General features: G+C 38.0%; 1 protein-coding gene across 1 annotated transcript in view; it reads left to right on the top strand.

Annotated features, from left to right (window-relative positions):
- The first annotated feature begins 4,738 nt into the window (after positions 1-4,738).
- LOC110949949 (peroxisomal multifunctional enzyme type 2) overlaps positions 4,739-21,561 on the top strand; it is a 32,320-nt gene continuing 15,497 nt past the window's right edge. The window contains 13 exon segments of the mRNA XM_051950935.1: positions 4,739-4,909; positions 5,411-5,464; positions 6,790-6,897; positions 7,546-7,605; positions 7,753-7,774; positions 7,968-8,014; positions 8,311-8,395; positions 8,948-9,135; positions 10,906-10,997; positions 11,117-11,141; positions 11,278-11,410; positions 18,334-18,374; positions 18,377-18,441. Coding sequence (XP_051806895.1) covers positions 4,858-4,909; positions 5,411-5,464; positions 6,790-6,897; positions 7,546-7,605; positions 7,753-7,774; positions 7,968-8,014; positions 8,311-8,395; positions 8,948-9,135; positions 10,906-10,997; positions 11,117-11,141; positions 11,278-11,410; positions 18,334-18,374; positions 18,377-18,441 — 972 coding nt within the window. The 5' untranslated portion in view covers positions 4,739-4,857.

Below are 21,561 nucleotides of genomic sequence, written 5' to 3'. Positions count from 1 at the left end.
ATATATATATATAATGAAAGTCGATATATATATATATAATGAAAGTCGAGATATATATATAATGAAAGTTGATATATATATAATGAAAGTCGATATATATATAATGAAAGTTGATATATATATAATGAAAGTTGATATATATATATATATATATCAACTTTCATTATATATATATCAAGTTTCATTATATATATATCAAGTTTCATTATATATATATCGACTTTCATTATATATATATCAAGTTTCATTATATATATATCAAGTTTCATTATATATATATCGACTTTCATTATATATATATCAAGTTTCATTATATATATATCAAGTTTCATTATATATATATCGACTTTCATTATATATATATCAACTTTCATTATATATATATCAAGTTTCATTATATATATATCGACTTTCATTATATATATAATTTCCTAAACGGCATGCCATATATATATATATATATATATATATATATATATATATGTGTGTGTGTGTGTGTGTGTGTGTGTGTGTGTGTGTGTGTGTATTTATTTATTGTGTGTGTGTGTGTGTGTGTGTGTGTGTGTGTGTGTGTGTGTGTGTGTGTGTGTGTACTGTGCTTCGTGCATTCCACCTCTCATCTTTGGCTTTCACTTTTGAAATGTCAGCATTTGACGTGACTGGCAGTTTGGTTCTATTTCAAATGAACGAATAAATAAAATAAAATTGATTTCAATTCTATCAAACAGTGGATGCAAATTCAGTGGTGGAATGTAACTCAGTATTCAGTTACAAGTTCAAAATTGAGGTACCTTTACATTAAACAGTTTGACCCTACTTTCTACTTATATTTCAACACAATTCTGAGGGACATATTGTACTTTTTGCCTGTTACATTAAATGGATAGTCACTAGGTTAACTCAGAAACAGCCAAATAATTAAGCTACCCAACACTGTGGACAAGTATACACTGTAACAAGTTTCTGTAGTTTTTACAATAATACTACTGTAAAATGACCAACTACTGTAGAACCTGTTTACAGTAAGTTGCTGTTGATCTGCAATGCGTCATGGTTCAAATTTACCGAGAGGCTAAATTTACAGTAGAATTTTTTTTATTTATTTATTTTTACTGTGAATCACATTACAGTAATTCTGAGCATTTTGCATTATTCGAGGAGGAGGAGCCGGCACCATCTTAATATTCTCTGGAGTTTAACAGGTGTCTGCTGGTGATGGCCTGTTTAAGTTAAAAGTCGTTTTCTGGACCTTACTCCGAAAGAATCTACTCTATTTTGTCTGTTCCTTCAGGAGGTAAGTCACTTCAATATTTTAGAATTTTATGTTAAATCGAGTTTCGTCAGGTAATTGTCCGGCATGTCTAACGGTAACAGAGAGAAGTAAAGAGACAGGCTCCTTAGCTAGTAAGCTAGTGCACTGAACTTCAGTAAACTACTAGCTAATGAAATCTTGGTAAGAGTTTGGTTTTTACATTCATACATAAAATGAAAAATATTTAGGAAATGAAAAAATATTTACAAAATGAAAAATGCTTAGGAAATAAAAAAATGTTTACAAAATGAAAAATATTTATGAAATTAAAATTGTTTACAAAGTGAAAAATGTTTATGAAATGAAAAATGTTGACAAAATGAAAAATATTTAGGAAATGAAAGATGTTTACAAAATGTATGGATCTGTATATATGTGTCTATGAATTTAAAATTGAAAATCTTGAAGTTGAATGAATTGATAAAATAAATACTTTTTTTTCACAACAGTGTCTTTATTTTACAACTGATTAATTAAAGCACACACATTTAGTTCACTTTTGTATGTTCAGCATTGTTTTTTAAGTTTTACTGATCTATTCTCTGTCTTACCGTTTCTGAGGTATCTGGTCTGCTGCTGTGGTCATCTGGTAGCCGAGCCGCGCTAGACAACCCACGGCAACGAATTTAATTCTCTGCCAGGGTGGGTCTAGTTACCCTCCATAAGGCTCGAGGTTGGATGCTCCTAAAACTGGCCGGACGAATCACCAGGAAGTGTAGCGTCAGAAGGCGGGCGTAACTAAGTGACGACAGAGGTGCGACGATTCTGACTGACACAACCAGTGCACAATAAATAGTTATCTTTGAACTTGGCTTTGGCCACAGCCCTTAAAGATTTGAAGCTAAAATTCAACTTGAAAAATAAAAAAAAAGGACGGCACTGAAGTGTTTCATTGAGAAGAAAGACGTATTTGGACTTATGCCGACGGGATATGGCAAATCCTTAATATACCAGTTGGCTCCGCTGGTTGGGAAGCTAATGGGACTTAGCCACAATCCGGCGCTCTAGGAACTACGTCAGCCTATTCGTTGCGCTGATTGGTTGTATACCTACCCAATTGCTGCAGAGTGATTTGAAAGACAACCTTTTAGCCCGCCTCCCTCCCTGTCGAGCGTTCCTAGACCCTTGTGTCTTAAGAGCTGGGTCTAGCGTGGCTAGGCTAGTCATCTGGCTGAATTCAGGAAAAAGTTGTCACCAGGGGCGCATCAGGCTTTTATACCAGAGGTGCCAATCAGACCATACCAAGTGCCTGTATAGTCAAGGGGTGGACCTGGTATATTCGATTTAAATATTACTTTATTGATTTGATTTCTGTTGGGTAATTAGACATATTATGGGTTTGTTTATTGTGATTCTTTTGATTAAGGAAACCAACTGTACTGTTTGTTGTCAGTTTAGGTGTAGATGTTTTACGCTTCCCCTATTGTGTGTAACTGGTCTGCTCAGCTAGTACAGTATATACATCCCATTTTGTTCAATGATTTTTCAGGTCTTTCTTGAGTTTGTTTGATCAGTTGTTGGATGATTAGGGTTTTTGTTACCTATAGCCAATAGTGAAATTCCATTCTTTTGAGCTTTGTTATGGTCCAGAATTTAATATTAATTTTTTTAATTGTGTCAATTTTTTGTGTGAAATAAAAACATGGTTTTGATTTCGTCCCGTGCTTTGCACTTTGGTCTCTCACAGTTGTGAATGTAACTCCGTTACAAGTGCAAACCTGAGGTACTTTTACTTAAATCAGCATTTCTATTTCATGCTACTTTATACTTACAGACCACCACAACTAGGGCCGGACTGGGAAAGAAATTCAGGCCGGGAGATTTCCAATCAGTCAGGCCACTTCCGCCACCGCAAGGGTTGTGTCACGTGGGATAATGCACCAAAATTTTGTTTTTTTTCCTTCCAAAAATATGCCTTTTACAGTTATGTTATAGCAATTACAACACTACTAAACAGACAGTAAGTCTATTAAACACAACCATAACGACAGCTCCATACAGTCCAGTACTTTTCTCTTCTGTAATCTCTTCACTACCCTCACCAATTTTTCCAATGTTTTCCTTTTCCTATTATTTATATAACATGTGGAATTAAAAAAATATATATTATTTTGTCAGCAAATCATTTAGAAGTCAGCTGGTCATAGCTAATAGTATATGCAAACACCAATGTTCATTTTATAACTGAAAATTGTAAGTCAACTGCCTATCCTACCTGAAGAGGGGGTCTCAAACGTTTTCAGGCTTCCTGCAACCCACCTGACACCTGTGGAGCTTATTTGGGCCAGACATTTTTTATTATATTTTGGCCTTTGAAGTCTGATGATGCATTTGTGAGAAGAACCGACCGTTTGTAAACTTACTTGAAGTATGAGTGCTCCATAATCTCTGCTCCTTCCACTCTCTGGCCTCACTCTCATATCACCGCTCTGCAGTTCGTTTTCGCCATGAAGGGGCGGGCCATAAAGCAACTAACCAATCATGGCAAGTTTCTTCTAAAAAAATGTCACTTTGACCAATCCCTATCCTTCTGATTTAGAGCTCAGAGCACTTGCTTTGTGTGAGTGACAGGAGGGTGGGCGTGTACTCTGTAAGGCTTCAAGCGCTGCTGTCTCTGGCCTGTCTGCCAAAAAGCCGATCAACTTTTTTTCATTGGCCTGCCAGTCCGTGGCTGGCCTGTCCAGGCAGGCCAATAAGGAGGCAGGCCACCGGGAAAAGTCCCGCCTCTCCCGATTGCCAGTCCGGGCCTGACCACAATTCTGAGGAAAATGTACTTCATGTCTGGTACATTAAATTGATAGACACTGGGTTAAAACACACAAACAGACAAATAATTAAACAACTCAACACTATAGATAAATAGAACTGAAATTAGTTGATTACTCAAATATTTGGGTTCAACAGGAAGTGAACTGACAACTATTTTGACTGTTTAACTGCTTTTTTCATGCTGAATGTAAAACATTTCATACATTTTGTCTGTGGTGATTTTCAGTCATCTAGGTCGTGGTTTTTCTGCTTCAGTTCTAATTTTCTTTAGTTTCTCCAGGACGTGTCACCTGTCAGCCAAGAGACTTCTTGAGAACTGAAGAGAAAAAATAACAACTTGCTCTAAAAAGAAAGAAAGAATAGATACATTACAGCATGAACCACCAAAGTAAGACCAAATATTTCATGGCTTTGACTTTTGAAATGTGATTTTTTTTTTTATTTTGTTGGTCAAGCGTGCTGCAATGTTGAAAATATTGGTCTGATTTTAAATGAAAACATTATATAATGTATATAGTGCAATAATGTGATTAGTGAAGATAATCTAAATATGATCAAACTTTAGCTCGAAGTACACAGACTTGACACAGTTAAAAGTCAATGGAGTGAAAGTGCAGTGAAATCCTGCTTTCTGATTGGTCGCAGCTGAGAACCTCCTCCCGTAAATGCGGAAGTGTAACTTGTAGGAGTTCACCCTGCTGTCTCTGGAAACCAGTGCTGCAGTCGTAGCCACTGTGTCAGGACTGGTGAAAAACACCCTGTGACATCTCACAGCAATGTCTCTGTCATTCGAGGGAAGAGTCGTGCTTATCACTGGGGCCGGAAGAGGTAAAATCACCGTTAGCAAGGCTGTCAAGCCTGTTACTAGCTTTTGTAACGTTAGCTCAGAATGCTAACCTGCGAATTGTGTACTATTGTCTTTTGGCTAAGTTTCTGAGCCAAGTTGTTAAGACAGCTAGTGCATGAATCTGCTGTCTTTCTGTCTGAAGTATTATCTACCCAGCAGTAAATGTGGGCATCTTGCCGATAGGCCAACACTCTCGACGGATCTGCAAGTCGCAAAGTCGCTACAAGTAAACAATTCCGTCACATTTTTATCATCACTGTAGCCTACAACAGGACTGAAACTAACTTTTCTAACAACAGATTGTTTCAGCTTCTTTATTAAAAGAGCACAGTACAAATGTTGCAGTGGCGTATAATCACTCCACTGAAAGTGTGTGAAAGTTCACATGTAACAACATCATAAAAGTTGTTGCTGCTGCGGCTGTTTTACTCTGTAAAAGTATGCTCAGACCTTCTTTTACTCCTCTGCTTTTCTTTCTACAGGCCTTGGCAGAGAATATGCACTGGCTTTTGCTGAAAGAGGTGCTTCAGTAATAGGTGAGTAAAGGATATTTGTTTCAGACTTCTTACATTTTGTGTTTCTAGACCAAAAAAGTGAATATGTTGAATATGTGTATGCTTTACCTGTTGAAAGTGAACCCTTGTAGACTTTAACCACATTTGTTTTTGTTTCTTTGCCATGAAAGACAGCCATGCTAGGATGCATGTATATATTTAGCTCAGCATGAATCTCCAGATTTTTCCCCAGGCTGCTAGCTTCATAAATCATATAACCTTTGAGTTATCATATTTAAGTGTTTACTAATATTAGGGTCTACAGCAGTTATTCAATTAGCTGTCAACTATTGACCTCATTTCTAGGTATTTTGATATTTGATTAATTGGTTTGAACATTCTTTCTAGAAAAATAGTCTAAATTCTCTGATAACTACTTCTTAAATATGAACATTTTCAGGTTTCTTTACTCCTTAATGACAGTATACTAAATATCTCTGGGTTGTTTACAAAATAAGACATTTGGCATTTTGGGCTTTGGAAATACTGAGCAACATTTTTATAATTTATTAATTAATTTATTTATTTGTACCACTTTTTGACATGGTATAGATCAAAAAAGTAATTTATTATTCAAGAAAATGGTGGACAAATTAATCAACAATGAAAATATTCATTAATTCTAACCAAATTAATGTGATTTTTGCTGACTACACACTCACAAAAGCAGCAGCAGCAGTGACTTCTATGTGCCTGACAAGATAACATGAGTAAAAACCTGCAGACTACTGTACTTGCATGTATGACATATTGGTAAAGATGAGTGCTGTGGCTTTGATTTGATGAGGAATGCACAGATTCGGTATTACAGATTGGTACTGCCAAAGATTTGAACGGCAACCGATCAGATATCGCTCTGATGTGATAGACGAGCTTCCTATTTCATTCACACTTAGTTCACTAAACCAGAAAAATATAACAATTTGTGCAAAAATATGATTTCTGGAGTTTTTGCATGTGAAAGAGAAAAGAGCACTGGTGTCAGAGACCAAGAATGTAGATGCTGGAATTGGTGCTGCTGCTGAACAAAAAGTTGGATTAACATAAGTTATAGTTCAGAATTAAGAAGTGTGTGTTGCAGTGACACCACAGTAATGATGTTACTTTTTCGGCCACACACTCGCAAATGTTGGCACAAACATTTACCCTTTCCAAAATAATATCATTTCCTGCTGCCTGAAACGAACTTGCCCTTAACTCTGACCAGGAATCAGCTCAGCTACAGTCTTTTCTTAACCCAATCACTCGTGGAGAATTGCAGAACTTACCCCATTATTGCTAATCTTTATTCTCTTGTTGCCATAAAGTGAATGACCTTGGGACAGACATTAAAGGGGGTGGAAAGAGTTCTGCAGCTGCTGATAAGGTGGTGGAGGAGATAAGAGCGAAGGGAGGCAAGGCCGTGGTGAACTATGGTGAGTAGTTTGGACTAGCCTTCTTTGTCTTTTCTCTTCTCTTGTCTTTTCTTCCAGTCTTATCTCCATTTGTTTTTTCTCCCTTTGCTTACCTTGTAGAATTCGGTTTATGAAACGCGAGACTGAAAACAGTATTGATTTCTATCAGCCTGACTTGCTCACTGATAAAGCTGTTGGCGAGTATAGAAGACAAATGTATTTTCCTCTCCTTCGAGCATCTCCTATATAAGAGGAAAAATTGTTTTAAGAGAACAATACAAGCTTTGTATCAGTGTGTTTTATTGACAGTCTTGAACATGCCTAATTTGTTTGTGGTATAGTTTTCATCCACTTTGTAACAATCAGTGATGCCCAACAATCAATAGAAGCGTTATGTCACACATCATTACTCGGTAAAAAGAGAATGTGACAGAGGCTATCAACTTTCTCCAGTACTGATAACAGTTTCTTCCTACATCTGTTGCATTTTTGTAACACTAACTGCATATTGTTTCTATCTAGATCAAACTCTGTGGCCAAGAATGTAATTGATAACTGAGAAAACAAGAACCAGGCATAAATATAGCCTACAGTTGTGTCAAATATTTTAATATTATTCACTGATCAAGTGGAAAACTGAAAATGGCCTTTTCTTTCATACACATATAGACTCTGTCGAAGATGGAGAAAAACTGATCCAGACAGCGCTGGATGCATTTGGAAGAATAGGTGTGTATTGCTTTGTATGTCATTCCAGTCATCATCAGGGATGATACTTATCCCAAATGCTGCATTATTAAAGTGGCATAACTGAAAGATTGTCTGTCATATTATTACTATGATTCATTAAATCTGAAAATATGTCTTATTTTTCAGATGTTGTTGTAAACAATGCTGGGTAAGTCATTTCACACTAATAATCACACTTTTTTCAAAAGGTTTTATCACATCATCTGCTCTTTTAATCGCCATTTGGTCGCAGTTGCCCTATTAATGCGAATGTGGACCACTATAATCACGTAAAAGAGCACCATAAGTGTTGGCTCACAGGCTGAAAAGACTAAAATCCTGTATTATCTCTCTTTGCCAAGGATACTCCGTGACCGGTCATTTGCCAGGACGAGTGATTTAGACTGGGGTAATTAAATTATGTGTGATCTTTACATTCACTGCGCTCTCATTAACTCACACTATAATTGAGTCATCTCATATCATCACATTATCCTCTTTTAATTTAGCCCACCACAACTCTATAAGTAGAGGAATATGTTTGTTTTCAACTTGGGTTTGTTGTAGCTGTAAAACAGATTGTCTGTGTGGGAGTCTTCAAAACCCTATTGTAAGCTGGATCTGATCCACGCTGTTCTAATGTGAAACAACAGAAGTGTGGATTGTTATCTGTTAATGTGTCATTTCTCTTATTCTGCATTTCAGACTTGATTCAGAGAATTCACTTGAGAGGCTCCTTCTTGGTGACTCGAGCAGCTTGGAACCACATGAAAAATCAAAAGTTTGGCCGGTGAGGAGTGCAGCTAGTAACAGCTATCGGCATGGGTAAAAGCTGTGCCATCCTCCCATTACGTGGGAGGATTTTTTATACATGCAACATAGTTACAGTATCCTCTGCAGACGGACCATTGCTGGGCCGTAATCAAAAAGTTATCGGCCCCAACGATACTCAAAATGTTTTTTATGTTCTCCCCATTTCAAGTGGACTCTTGAGGATATGTGTTTGAAACAATAAGCACACCTGCTGTCACATTATTTAAGACTGATTTTAGTTAATTAATATCACTCAACAGTCTAGATCCTGTTTCTGTGATAAAACAGTTGTGTATGTAAATGGCATGGCATTATATGACTAGATGCTTACATATGCATACTCCAGTGTGTCTATGCATACATGAGAACTGTGTGAGATTGTATGTGTGTGTGTGTGTGTGTGTGTGTGTGTGTGTGTGTGTGTGTGTGTGTGTGTGTGTGTGGGCCGTCCATGCCTCCTGTTACTCCATAGCGATGCCTGTCACTTTGTGTTAACACTGACATGTTGCCTTGGGTGGTCTGTGGCCAGAATCATCATGACGGCTTCAGCCGCAGGTATCTATGGTAACTTCGGCCAGGCTAACTACAGCGCTGCCAAGCTGGGCATGCTGGGTCTGGGTAACACCTTGGCGATCGAGGGACGCAAGTACAACATTCACTGCAACACCATCGCTCCTGTTGCTGGGTCACGCCTCACGGAGACTGTCATGCCCCCAGGTAAGTAGAGAGATTAAAGCACACACATTGGCTGCAGTTGGTCTATATAATGCATATTGTGGTGCTCTGTTTGATATATGGGTGCACACATTCTTATTGGACAGGCCACAATGGGCAAATGGATGTCTTTCGTGGCAGCCGCATAATGTAATGCTCATGTAATGTTGATTTACAAAATTTGAGGCAACAGCTCTCCCGTTTGACATGCAAATTTGTCATCTAATATTCAAGAGCTGTGTTTTCTTTGCTGTTCCAACAGCCATGATGAAATCGTGCACCCTGTAAGTGCTTTAAAAGTTTTAATGTGTCAGCCTTTGATTAAAACAGGCGACTCTGGCCTCCTTATTTTACTGTAGCTGTTAGCAGTGCTTCCAAATGTTCACGAAAATGTTACTTTACTCATGCAACATTTATATTTTTTTTGTTGAAAGTGTTTGTTGCGTTTGAAGGTCACACAGCCCTGAATACCTACAGTGAACACATTGAGATGTAGCTCAGAGCACCTCATAAACAAAGGCCACTCTATGCAAACCAAAATAACATCTTTTATGGTGACTTAGAAAATGATTTTTTACTTTTTTCCATTGACTGCAGTGTTTTCAAGGCTCTTATAACCCTATATAGACTGTGAATGTTTTTCTGAGCCACCAAACCCGGTATTTGTAAATGTCTGCGAATCATTAGCATGTCGTGCATGCTCTGTAAGGACAGCTCTTTTGACATGGGTATTAAGTGGCAAATTAAAGGAATGGTTTTGTTGCCCTGCCGTGCTGGTCCACAGTAGCATCTGTCACACTGCGCTGCGCCAACTGTCACAGGATGGCCTCACCTTAGTAAATTACTTGGTTCCATATGTTGGCTTTCACTGACTCAGACTTTTCTTTAAAACAAACAACAGAATTCATTTAAACTGAGATGAGTGCACCGAAGCAGAACGGCATCTTTTTTTTTTTTTTTTACCACCAGGGTACAGATATTTTCAGCACACATATGGTGCCTCGTGTTAAATCCTAAATGCTTCATACAGAAAATTAAAAGCTTGCGCCATATTGCTGACTTCATTCCAGCAAGTTCAGGAATCTGTTTCTTAGCTACCTAGTAGTACATGCTTATGACTCCTCCAACTTGTTTTCAGCTTTTATGAATATTCATCCAACAATTTGGAGATTTTATTTCATAAATGTTTTATTTTAGATTACCTTAAACTGATTTTGACCACTTTTGTCATGCATTCAGAAGTAGTTGTTTATTGATTCATATACTGTCAGTCAGTGTTTTTGCTATTTGTCCAGCAGGAGATTATATAATTTAAGCACACAGACAGATGGCAATATGTAATGAAAGCACTGCGACATGACTGAAGTATATGGATAAATCGGGGGCATGATTTCAGAGCATGTCGGATCATCGTACACATAATGTATATTTTAACATATCGTAAGATACGTAGAAAAACAAAGAGTGTGTTTTCTCCATTTAAGTCCTAAAAGTATTTCAAAATAAACATAAGCTTGTATCCATGCCTGCTAGCTATGCAGCCAGAGGACAAATGCTCGAAGTTTGTCTAAAAACCTAGAGCTTGTACTTCAAGTATTTTCAGAGTGAGCAAATTAGACAGACACAGCACCATTTTAATAATACACTAACAACCAAGAACAGACACTGAAGCAGAAGCACTCCTCTTGCCTTTAGTGCAGTTGTAAGACAGATGTAGATGCAATCCAATAAAAAGCATCTCGATTGTGCTTGTGTATGCTTTGTTTTATTTAGATCTTGTGGCATCTCTGAAGCCTGAGTTTGCTGCTCCTCTGGTCCTCTGGCTCTGTCATGAGCAATGCCAAGAAAATGGAGGACTGTTTGAGGTACAGAGAGAGAAAAAACACATTCTCATGTAGTTCTGCATTCTTTTTCATTTGTTATTTAGAACAATAACATACCACTAATGCATTCAGTTTCTATAATGACACTTTTTTTTTTTCAGGTTGGTGCAGGCTGGATTGGTAAATGTGAGTACTGTGTATGCTTCCCGAGGAAATGTCTGTATGCATTTATGATCCTCCATAGCACCTAGTTCACTGGTACTGTATGTGTGTGAGCTTCACCATGCAATGACCCCCTTTTTTTCTGTGTCCACATGTGCAGTGCGCTGGGAGCGTTCTCGGGGTCAGATTGTGAGAAAAAAGAACAAGTCCATGACCCCTGAGGCTGTCAGGGACCAGTGGGACAAAATCTGTGACTTTACAGATGCCACTAAGCCAGCTACTGTACAAGGTCAGCAATGCACTGCCCCAAATACACACACAGTAGCCTACAAAGTACATACAGTTGTGCTCATAAGTTTACATACCCTGGCCAAATTTGTGAAATATTGTCCTTTATTTTTTAGCAAATATGTTTGTTAATGGAAACATTTTTTCATTTAGGGCTGGTGTTCAGACAAAGCTATTTATTGTCATGCAATTGTATTTGCTCTAATCATTCGTGTTTTCATTAAAGAATAGAGCATGTTTTACAAATTCTGCCAGGATATGTAAACTTATGAGCACAACTGTATATTGGTGCATGCATGACATAGTGTCCACATACACCTTTACGCATGTACATAAGAACCATACGGTAGATGTCAGGTCAGTATTCTTTGCCGTTGAGAGAGCTGTATCTTTATGAAAGCGTAAAATATATTAATTCATCGCCATGCCTGTTGCTGTGAATGGTCATTTATTTATTCATTGTGAACATGATCATTTCTCTTCAAAGCGGTAACCACACAGCTTTATTCCCACAGATTTTCTCCATTAGTATCCAGATCACCGTTTCACACTTGTTTGACTCATTCTTTGTTGAGTCAAAATGATTCAAAATGCAGATCATTGCCTGGCTACACAGTTAGCCCTTTGGTCTGAAATAAGCCAGCTCCTTGGTGCTCCTAATACTGACTTATCTTTCATGTTTGAAAGGATTTTAGTTGTGAAACAGATCCCTAGCTTCTGAACAGTACCTGCCTCCTGTAGCTAGTAACTCAGCAAACTGTGTATCTGAAAAGTGTAAAAAAACAACAACACTGAATTCAGTTTCCTCACAGAATGCCCTGAAGCTGTTAATAGCAAACTGTTAAGTTCAGCAAAGTCCAGCTGTAGACAGTACTGTCAGTTATGTAATGTTTTGTAGGTCTGATTGCAGGCAGGAAATGTTACACACTAAAAAATAAGATTATCTGTACTCTTTTAGTAAGTTTCAGTAGCATCAAACTTATGTCAAACACTGACGCTACTGCTAGTTATAATGCAGTAAAGTTGAGCAAACACTTAGATGAACTAGACCAGCCCTCAGTAGATGGCAGAACCACGCCCAGATATCTGAACAGACATACACACATACATACTTACCCAGCCAGCCAGATACCGAAGCGAATGCAGTAACCCCGCTGACGTGTAAGTCAGGCGTGGTTAATTAAACACATTTTAATTTTTTATCCATCAATCACATTTCTACTGCTTATTCAGTTCCAGGGCACATTATTTTAATTTTGGCATTAGAAATTGTAGTTTTACACTGCTGCAAAATATTTACTCGGTGTGATGTAATAAAAAAAATAATGGTTTTCATTACATTTTCTAACTTTGGCTGGTATGCTCTTGAAAAAACCTTTAATTTCAGTGTATTTGATATTTAAATAATGTGTCAAATCCAATTTTGGACTCAGCAGAAAATGTGCCAATTGTTTAATTGTGTAAAAAGTAAAGAGAATCAAAGATTTTATTTTGTTACTGTCTGAAATAAAGAGTTTTTATGTATTCCTCTAGACACCAATTTCCAAAATTATATTCAAATGGAAAACTACACAATTGGGTTTGTTAATGAAGTGGATGGTGTCGTTAATTCCAGCTGTTTTTACGCGATAGTGTGTGTACAGTACTGGATTGCTAACAGAAGAAAAAAGTAAAATTGTCAAGGGTTTTTCTTCAATTAGGAAATACTTATGAGCTTTTTTGGAGCTGTTACTCAGGCACTTCAGTACAAGAGCCTTGTTAAATCCTCACAGTGAAGTGGACAGATTGGCTTGTCTGAGCCTATTACTAGAACGAGATTTTCACCATAAAACAAACGATGAGGCAAAGGAAGTTTGTCCAGCCAATAACTGTTCTTTTCCTAAAATCTTTCCTTCTTCCTGCTCACTCGTATCCTCACTGGCCAACTTCTAGGAAACTTACTAGGATACTTGTTAGAGATGTTGGATGTAATTTAAGCTTTGAAACATGCTTTTGCTCCAACGGAAGTTAAATTTTAAAAATCTGATCTAAACGAGGAAAGCAGAATCTGTCCTTTTTAGACCCTCCTGAAAAATGCGATTATGCGATCGCTTGAATTCCCGCATTAATCACCAAAATGCCGCTGATTATGCGGGGGTCAATTATTTCCCAAAAGGCCGCATAATCCCCTCAAAACAGCGCATAATTCCCGCAAGAATCTCACATTTCCATGAAAAAACAGGAGAAATATGCGAGTCCCGCTTGATTTCACAATTTACGCATAAAATGAGAAAATTATAACCAATATAAATGGAGTTGTGAGTGAGTTTTTATGTGACGCCCGGCCTGACGTCATCAGTTCACGCATTCACACACACACACGCTAGAAGCATGAGCTGATGCGGAGCGCGGCGCCAGTGTTGCCAACTTAGCGACTTTTTCGCTAAATCTAGCGACTTTCCAAAGCGTCCTAGCCACTTTTTTGTCAAAAGCGACTAGCCACAAATCTAGCGACTTTTTCTGCCATTTTGGAGACTGACAGGAAAACTCTGATCATTCTGCAGCTACTGTCCTCAACAAGCAGCAGGTGCTGCTGTGAGCTTCTCCCCCTCCCAGAGCACAGGCTGTCAGTCCAGTAACCCCTCAGCAGTCCCAGTGTCTGATTAGAGGACACATCCCTCTGCGGCCAGATGGCAGGTGAATCGCGTATATTTTTGCATATTTCACAACTATTTGCATACTTTACAACTTTTCGCAACTTCCCCGCATAAAATGGCATAAAAACCCCGCATATTTATTTGCATAATCAAGGATTTTAGCCCACGTTTTTCTGGAGGGTCTACCTTTTACATTAGGATTCTTTATTTTTTTTAATCTAAGTTTATCTTTCTTATTTGTCTAATAATGCAATTATAAAAATACAACTCTTTAATCATGAAAGTTTACAGTTCACCACAGATTTATTCTCCCAAGCAGACATAAAACCCAAATTTTCCAGGATCAAGTAATAGTATGAATAGTGGACAGTCCTTCTATACAGACATTTGGCATCGATGTGATGTCTTAATTTGTCCATGTTGACAGGCCATAGTCATCTTAGACAGCACCAGAAAGTGAGACAAAAGGAGAGTTGAGTTTGTGTCCTTTCCAATTCACATACTAATATTTACTTGTGGATGAAGAGTGTGGGAGTTGAACATCTGTGCATCTAGAGCTATTCTAGAGTTTTGTCCTGACGCTAACTCTGCAGCTCTCATCCTGTCTGCTCACTGATCCGTGGCCAAATATCCTGCCTCAGGTCACTCTTTTCTAACCACTTAATATCTTTATCCCTTACACTCACAGACTAACAAAGTTCAGCTGGTATCTGTAACAGACATGAAAGTGTCTTTTAAGGACACTGAATCGGTAGCAAATTATTTTAACTAAAGGCCTCAGGTATAAACTCATCAAGTAATGCACAAAATGTGCTAAATTTAATGTTTGCAAAAGCGAACAGGAACAGCCTGGAAATTTGATTCAATAAACAGTTAAAATGGTCTTTCCCTGTTTTTATCTAATCTGATTATTCTATAACCGCCTTGGATGTGTTGTGGTGTGACTGAATAAAGAATTAGTCCAAAGATTTCTAACATTGTTGATATTAGTTCTTGAAGCTGCATCATTAAGTCTAAAAGAATCTTCAAGTGCTGATGGAGTCCCTTCATCTCAGTATGGTGCCGGAGTTTACTTGTCAACAGACCAGTCGTGCTGCCGTTGCCACTTAGTCATCTTTTTAGATGACTGGTGCTTGAATTCTTCTTTTGTTGGTATTCTTAGCTTCAATCTCCTGTCTTCAGAGTGACAGTGTGTCTAGATAGTCTAAAACCTTGGTTTTTTTATGCTCTTTTAGCTCTCCCTGTATGAATATCCTGCATTATTAGATCATCACTAGTTTGGCTACCTGGAGTCTCAGATGGTGTGATCGAACTCATGATGTGCTCGTGATCAGGTTCGCTGACCAATGTTTAGGTCTAATTTATGTTGCATTTCATTAAAATATGTCTTTCATTATCAGCATATTTCTGTATCATAGTTATCACTCCATTTTATCTTAGTACTTCCTTTAAGGTTTATGACACATTAGTATGTTAATGGATCTGGTATTGGTGACATGCAGTCGGCACAATCAACTGGCTGCTCTGGATCTGGCTGCAGATACCGCAACCAGTTTTGGTTCTAGTCGTAGTTCTGGCAATTCTTTTGAGTCTTTGTAATCAGAATAGACTTACTGGGTTTCTTCCTTCTCTTTGGATGCCTCCTCTTTACTTGCATTTTTGTCATCTTTTTCTCTCGTTTTTTTTCAGGGATGTAGTAAGGGCCACCTCAAGTCTGGGGGTTTATGAGCTAGTCTAGAGACCCACAAGATCTTTCACACTTGCAGTCATGAGCTGTATAATAAGACCTCTTAACTTTGTCATCATTGCCTGTCTGTTCTTTTTGATCCACCTTTGGAGAGCTCAACTGCAAAGATTTGCCCTTCAGATTCCTCAAAAAGCACATGGCCGGTGTAGTCATCATGTAGTCACACTGTCTGAGTGAGCTTTTGTGAGAGTGTGAACCTTCTGAATTATGAATTCGGTTTTCAGCCAAATGAGCCCTTTTTACTCTCAGCTAGTCTGTATTTACAGTAAGTGTGGTAACAAGACCAGATGGTGGAGAAAAGAAGCCAAGGTGAATATGATATCGAGTATGAACACGTCCGAAAAGTCTCATGCAAACAAGTGGGTGACAAATGGTGACTGTTGTTTCTCTCCGCCTCCTCCACCCTCTCATGCTCTCAGAAGTACGTTTGAAGAGAGGGCGGTGGTGTTAACATTAACTGAATGGGGTGGCAGTCCCACAGGGTGCTAGCTGTTCTCATTAGCATGGCTTTGTAGTGCCTCCTCATTTGTAGCTTATTACTGAGACTTGTTGCTACATCTGTTCTGTATCTGTCTGCTACTCACTGACAGCTATGTGTAGTTGTGGTCTTTCCGAGCTCCCTCTCTCTGATTCTGTTGGTATTCTGGGCTTGTGCCACCTGGGTGGATATATTTACACTGTTTTTAGGCAAACTGAAAACACACAGTGTGGACTCAAAGTCTAACGTACGTAAACAACTAATTTTGGAATAGAGAACTGTCTTATTCTTCCCTAATATGGATGTCACGTCCATCCATTTTAAAGCTGCTCCTTGATCAGTTGGTGTTAAATTTAAAGTCATGCTGTGTGTTATCATCTCAGTGGAATTTAATTTAACTTTACTTAAATCCTTTTAACTTGAGATTAGAAATCTTCTGGAGCAAAAAATCCTTGCGCTCATTCCCGCTAAAGTGCAAGTTTAATCATAGTTATCTGGATGATTCCTTTTTTTCTACAGTGAAACTCATACATGAACAATTGTTAGATACTGCATGTGACTTTAAATTATACATCAGTTGAGGAATATTAGTCGTACGATGTTAGTTGAAAGAATTCACATAATTGATAAATCATTAACATGTACTAACATGTTATTATAGTTAATGGCAATGACACAGCATTAGAGCAATAAAATAACATGCTCTGAAAATGCAAAAATGTGAGTGTATCGACATTATTAGTATAAACACTATATTATTGGTTGTATATACTCGCAATATATTTAATGAAATATTTGATTTTTTTTTTAAATTCTGCTTATTCATTTTATTGCCAAGAGCTAAAAGCGATTATTGATACCAGCCTCATGCCTGTATGCAAAATATGCAGCCCATGGCAGCAGCTAGCTTAGCCTACACCCACTGAGGTTGCACTCAGGTTCTAAAGATCACCGCTGAACTTCTTGTTTTTATCGAAGAAACTAAGACAATAATTTGTCGTCTATCTCTCTTACTTTAAGTAATATAGTTTCTTCAGCTTTTGCAATAGTTCAGTGCCAGCAAACACAGTTTCAGCTCTCTACTCATACTTTCTTCACTTCAAAATGTGAGCGCACTGTTGTCTGAGATGACAATTTAACTCTCCATTTTTTTTTTTAATGAAATGAACTTGTAGGGATAGATCGACAATCAGCCTGGCCGATTATCATGGCCGATATTTAGCTTTTTTTCCACATCAGTATCGTTATTCTTATTGACCAATTACTCTTGAATTAAAGGTGCTACTTCAGGTCTGATGCGTCGTCCTCTCTCACTGTCGTCACTCTGTGGTCTCAGAAATATCTCTCAAGCAAACACTGCAAAAACTGAATAAGAAACACAAGCTGTTGCCACAAACCAGGGAATTTGCTCCTCTCAAAGTGGCTAAGGCTATGCTAACAGCTAGTGACTAAGAAGGCAGCCATAGATTATCTGGAAACGGAGTCTGGAAAACAATATATGATAATGCTTCAAGATATGGACATTAGTAGTAAATAAAAGTAACGTAACGATGGAATCTTACAAAATAGAGAAGAACAGTAGATGGACTCAAACTGATCAGTTTCAGTTAAACACAGGAGAGCGTCCCAGTTTAATCACTCCTATTTCTATTTTACATATTCAGTTATAGTCACCCTTATTAATGGAAATAGCCATTATATAACATTACCACCAGTGTATATCTGTTCCAAATGTTGGTTATTGGCCTTTCTTAATTACTGTCAGCATCGGTATTGGCCTTAACAAAAACAAACTAACAAAAAAAAACCTCAGTCGATCCTTAGTGGAGAGTTACCAGGATAATTTTATCTGACTACCAAAGTGCTAACCTGGATTAGTTAAACCGCATATGAAGGATAGTTAGGACTGATGGGTTCATGGTCAATTAGATTGTTCATACAAGTTGAATCTTTCATACAATATGTGTGACTAACTCTGTGTTTCTGCATAGTCTGAGGATTTTAAATTCCTTTGATTTAACAATGGCACTGAATCATTCAATCTCTTTCTCTCTCCCCTTTCTGTAGATCTCTGCAGTCAATAGTGAGCGTGCTGTCTAGAATGGAGTCAGGGACGTTGGTGCGAACTCGACAGCGGCTGCAGCTTCACCAGCGTCGGCATCAGGGATTAATCCTGTAAGTGTAAACGGCTATTGTTGCTTTTTCTCAGACAGAAATCAATAGATTGGTTGCAGATCTTGAACAGTGTTAAAAATCAATGAGTTTATTTGTCTTTATAATGGTTTTCTCTTGCCTGCTGTTTACTGTAATATAAGAAAATCCATTGTGTCCAATTGTGGGCTTTTGGGAAGCGTCAGTCAGCACAGTTACCTACAATAACTAAATGTTGTGGGCAGGTTTTAGCAAAAACTTTGTCTCACTTAGCCAGCTCATTCTGTCATATGTAATGACTTCATCCACTATCATTCTGCTACAGGAGGAAATAACTCTTTGCTTGTTTACATTTCTGTAATTAGTCATAATCGTCTATAGCAAGGATGCAGCTTCAGTCAAAACAATAATGAGTGGAATTGCTTTGGAGCATTTGCATATAGTGAGACGAGGGCTGTGACAACATTGATATTCAACTGAAAAAAAATTAATTAACTAATCATTTTTAAATGAACATTTTCTCTTGCTATCTGGGTTTAACTTGCGTTATTGCAGTTAATTGTTGTTAGGATGGCTGGTGACTTCTGCTGCTAGGAGTATTGAAAATGTGTGAATAAATACTTGTGTCACATGAAACAAGAATACATTTCATTCTATATGGCATTTTAAGGCCTTAAAAAGGGTTTTATTAACACATTTCACTGTCATTCTCTCACATACTGCATCTTACTTATCTCTGACATACTGTCCTTCTTTTGTTGTTTTTTTCTTTATCCTGCATTACTCTGTGGCCTCTGCAGTTCTGAACTAACCTACTATCACCAAACAAACACACAAGTGCACATTAGTCTCAAATATCTGTTAATTTTTAATTAGGAGAGACCTAACAACCAGTCGGAGCGATGAAATGTATGCATTATGGCTTTCTCATAAAGTGAAAGCTTTATTGCAGCTGTTTATTCCTCTTTTAGAGAAAATACAACTTTCCGTTCTTCTTTAAAACTGTCTTGGTTGTTTACAAAGGTGCCTCCACTGTTGCCCCTGTTTACAGTGAAAGCATCAAACCCGCTCTATAATGAAGAACATGGTTGTGATAGGACTGGCATGGGCAAAAACGGGTGTAAATCATTTTGAATGGGAGGGTGCTCAGGTGCATTCTGCCAGAGCAAATTAAACATGACCTCTCAGATTTGTGTAGTTACCCAGCTAGTTCTTAACCTCATTTTTATCAGTGGTACTTAATGTCCATCCCTGTTTTTATCCACCTCATTTGCTAATACCTCGTAATTCCTCCAACTGAGGACATGTTTTTAATGGTTGCTCGGCGATGACTCCTGAAAGTGCACAGCTGTAAAGTGAGTGTTTCAAACATGACAACTCATGACTTTTTAATGCCGCCACACTGTATTTACTCAGGGATGATGAGAACCTTCTCAGCAAAACTCGACAACATACATAAGTGCTTTGATGTCTCCTGTAAATATGACAAGTGTCTGCTCACATTAGCTCTTAAAACTCGATGTACAAAAGATGTCGGAGCACAACAGTGTAGCGGTGAAGACTCCCTGGATAGGTGCTCCTTCACTTTACTGTGTTCCCTATCACTGGATCCCACAAAGCGAACTAGTTACAGCTCACTTATGGCTGAACTGCTTAAATAAAACATCGAGCCACAAGTAGAAGTACATTGCATGAAATAGTTATCGTAGAGACGGCCACTGTCTCTGCAAAAATCTAACTACGTTGACAGTAATATGTATATCATTCAAGCAGATGACAGATCTTATTGTGCAGATACTTAAGAACATTATTCCGAATTGTATTGAAATTTCTTCTTTAGCATACCATCTGAATCATCACAATTAGAGGATGGAGGTTTATACAAATGAATTTCTTGTTTAATCCATCATGGAGCTTTCTAAATATAGTACTGCCTGGTAAGTCTGTATCTTAAGCATTTTAATTACTGATTTCCAGACTCAATTTGGGTAGCTGCCTTACTAACTTAAGCTGCTAGCCCATATAGCGTAGCCTTAGCCACTGTGATGAGGTAGCTGATTTCCTGTGTATGTGGCAACAAAGTATCTACTTCGAGGGACTGTGAGACCACAGAGTGCCTAGAGCCAGACAGAGCTGTCTGCATCAGGACCTGAAGTGGTGCATTTCATTTATCAATAATCAATCAATAATAATACCAACACAGATAATCAGAAAAATGCCACATTAATCGTCCAAGGTGTAATATACTGCTCAAAGATCTAAAAATGATTCACTGCTGGACCATCTTATAGCCATAGTTGCAGTTTACACCATATGATCTAAAGTAGAAATGTGAAAAGCTGACAAATTTCTACAAATATGCAATACATGTGTTTTCGCTACATTTAAACTCATTTATGCAAATATTAACCTCACAGTGCAAAAGACACCAATTTCAATCTTAATACTGGACCCAAAAAGTAAATGTAAAATGTAATAAACCAACTATAATTTGCAATATAACACAAAGAAAATGTGGCAATAGTGCAAGGATGAAGTGTGTTGAACTGTGACTATCTGCACGAAAAACCCCTTCTTCTACAGCCTGTCAGGCATCTGCAGAGCTATAATATCATGATCCAGTACTTAAAATGTTAAATGATTTACGCTCACTCCCGGGTATCACTGTCCTCTCCTGTGTGTGAGTGTGTGTTAGTGTGTGCATGGTCTGGACTGGAGATTTGGAACGGAGTCACACTGTAGCCTCAAGACAAACATCACCATTGTGTCCTCATCCGACTTGGATTTGTGCTCCGTGTGTGTGTGCCGCGCACGTGTGTTTTTTGTATTCATGCAGCTCTATACACACACACACACACACACACACACACACAGGCTCTTTCAGATGCATTCGTTTTTCTGTCCTTGTCACGGTTTCTGGAGCACGTATTGCTTAAGTTATGCCGCTCTCTGCTGCTTTGCTTTTATTATTTAATCTCCTGCACCTCTACAACTGCTCAGCTAACAGTTCTAAAAATGGTTATATGTTACATTAGGTATTTGCAGCAAATCTCAGAAACAACAAGGTTTTAATGTTGGGTTTGTGTTTTACAGAGGCAATGACTCAACTGTAATTACACACGCAGTAGCTGTGGTGGCATTGTG

Source organism: Acanthochromis polyacanthus, chromosome 7 (genome assembly GCF_021347895.1).
Source record: "Acanthochromis polyacanthus isolate Apoly-LR-REF ecotype Palm Island chromosome 7, KAUST_Apoly_ChrSc, whole genome shotgun sequence".
In the NCBI taxonomy this organism is placed as follows: Eukaryota; Metazoa; Chordata; class Actinopteri; family Pomacentridae; genus Acanthochromis; species Acanthochromis polyacanthus.
This window is presented reverse-complemented; position numbering and strand designations above follow the sequence as displayed.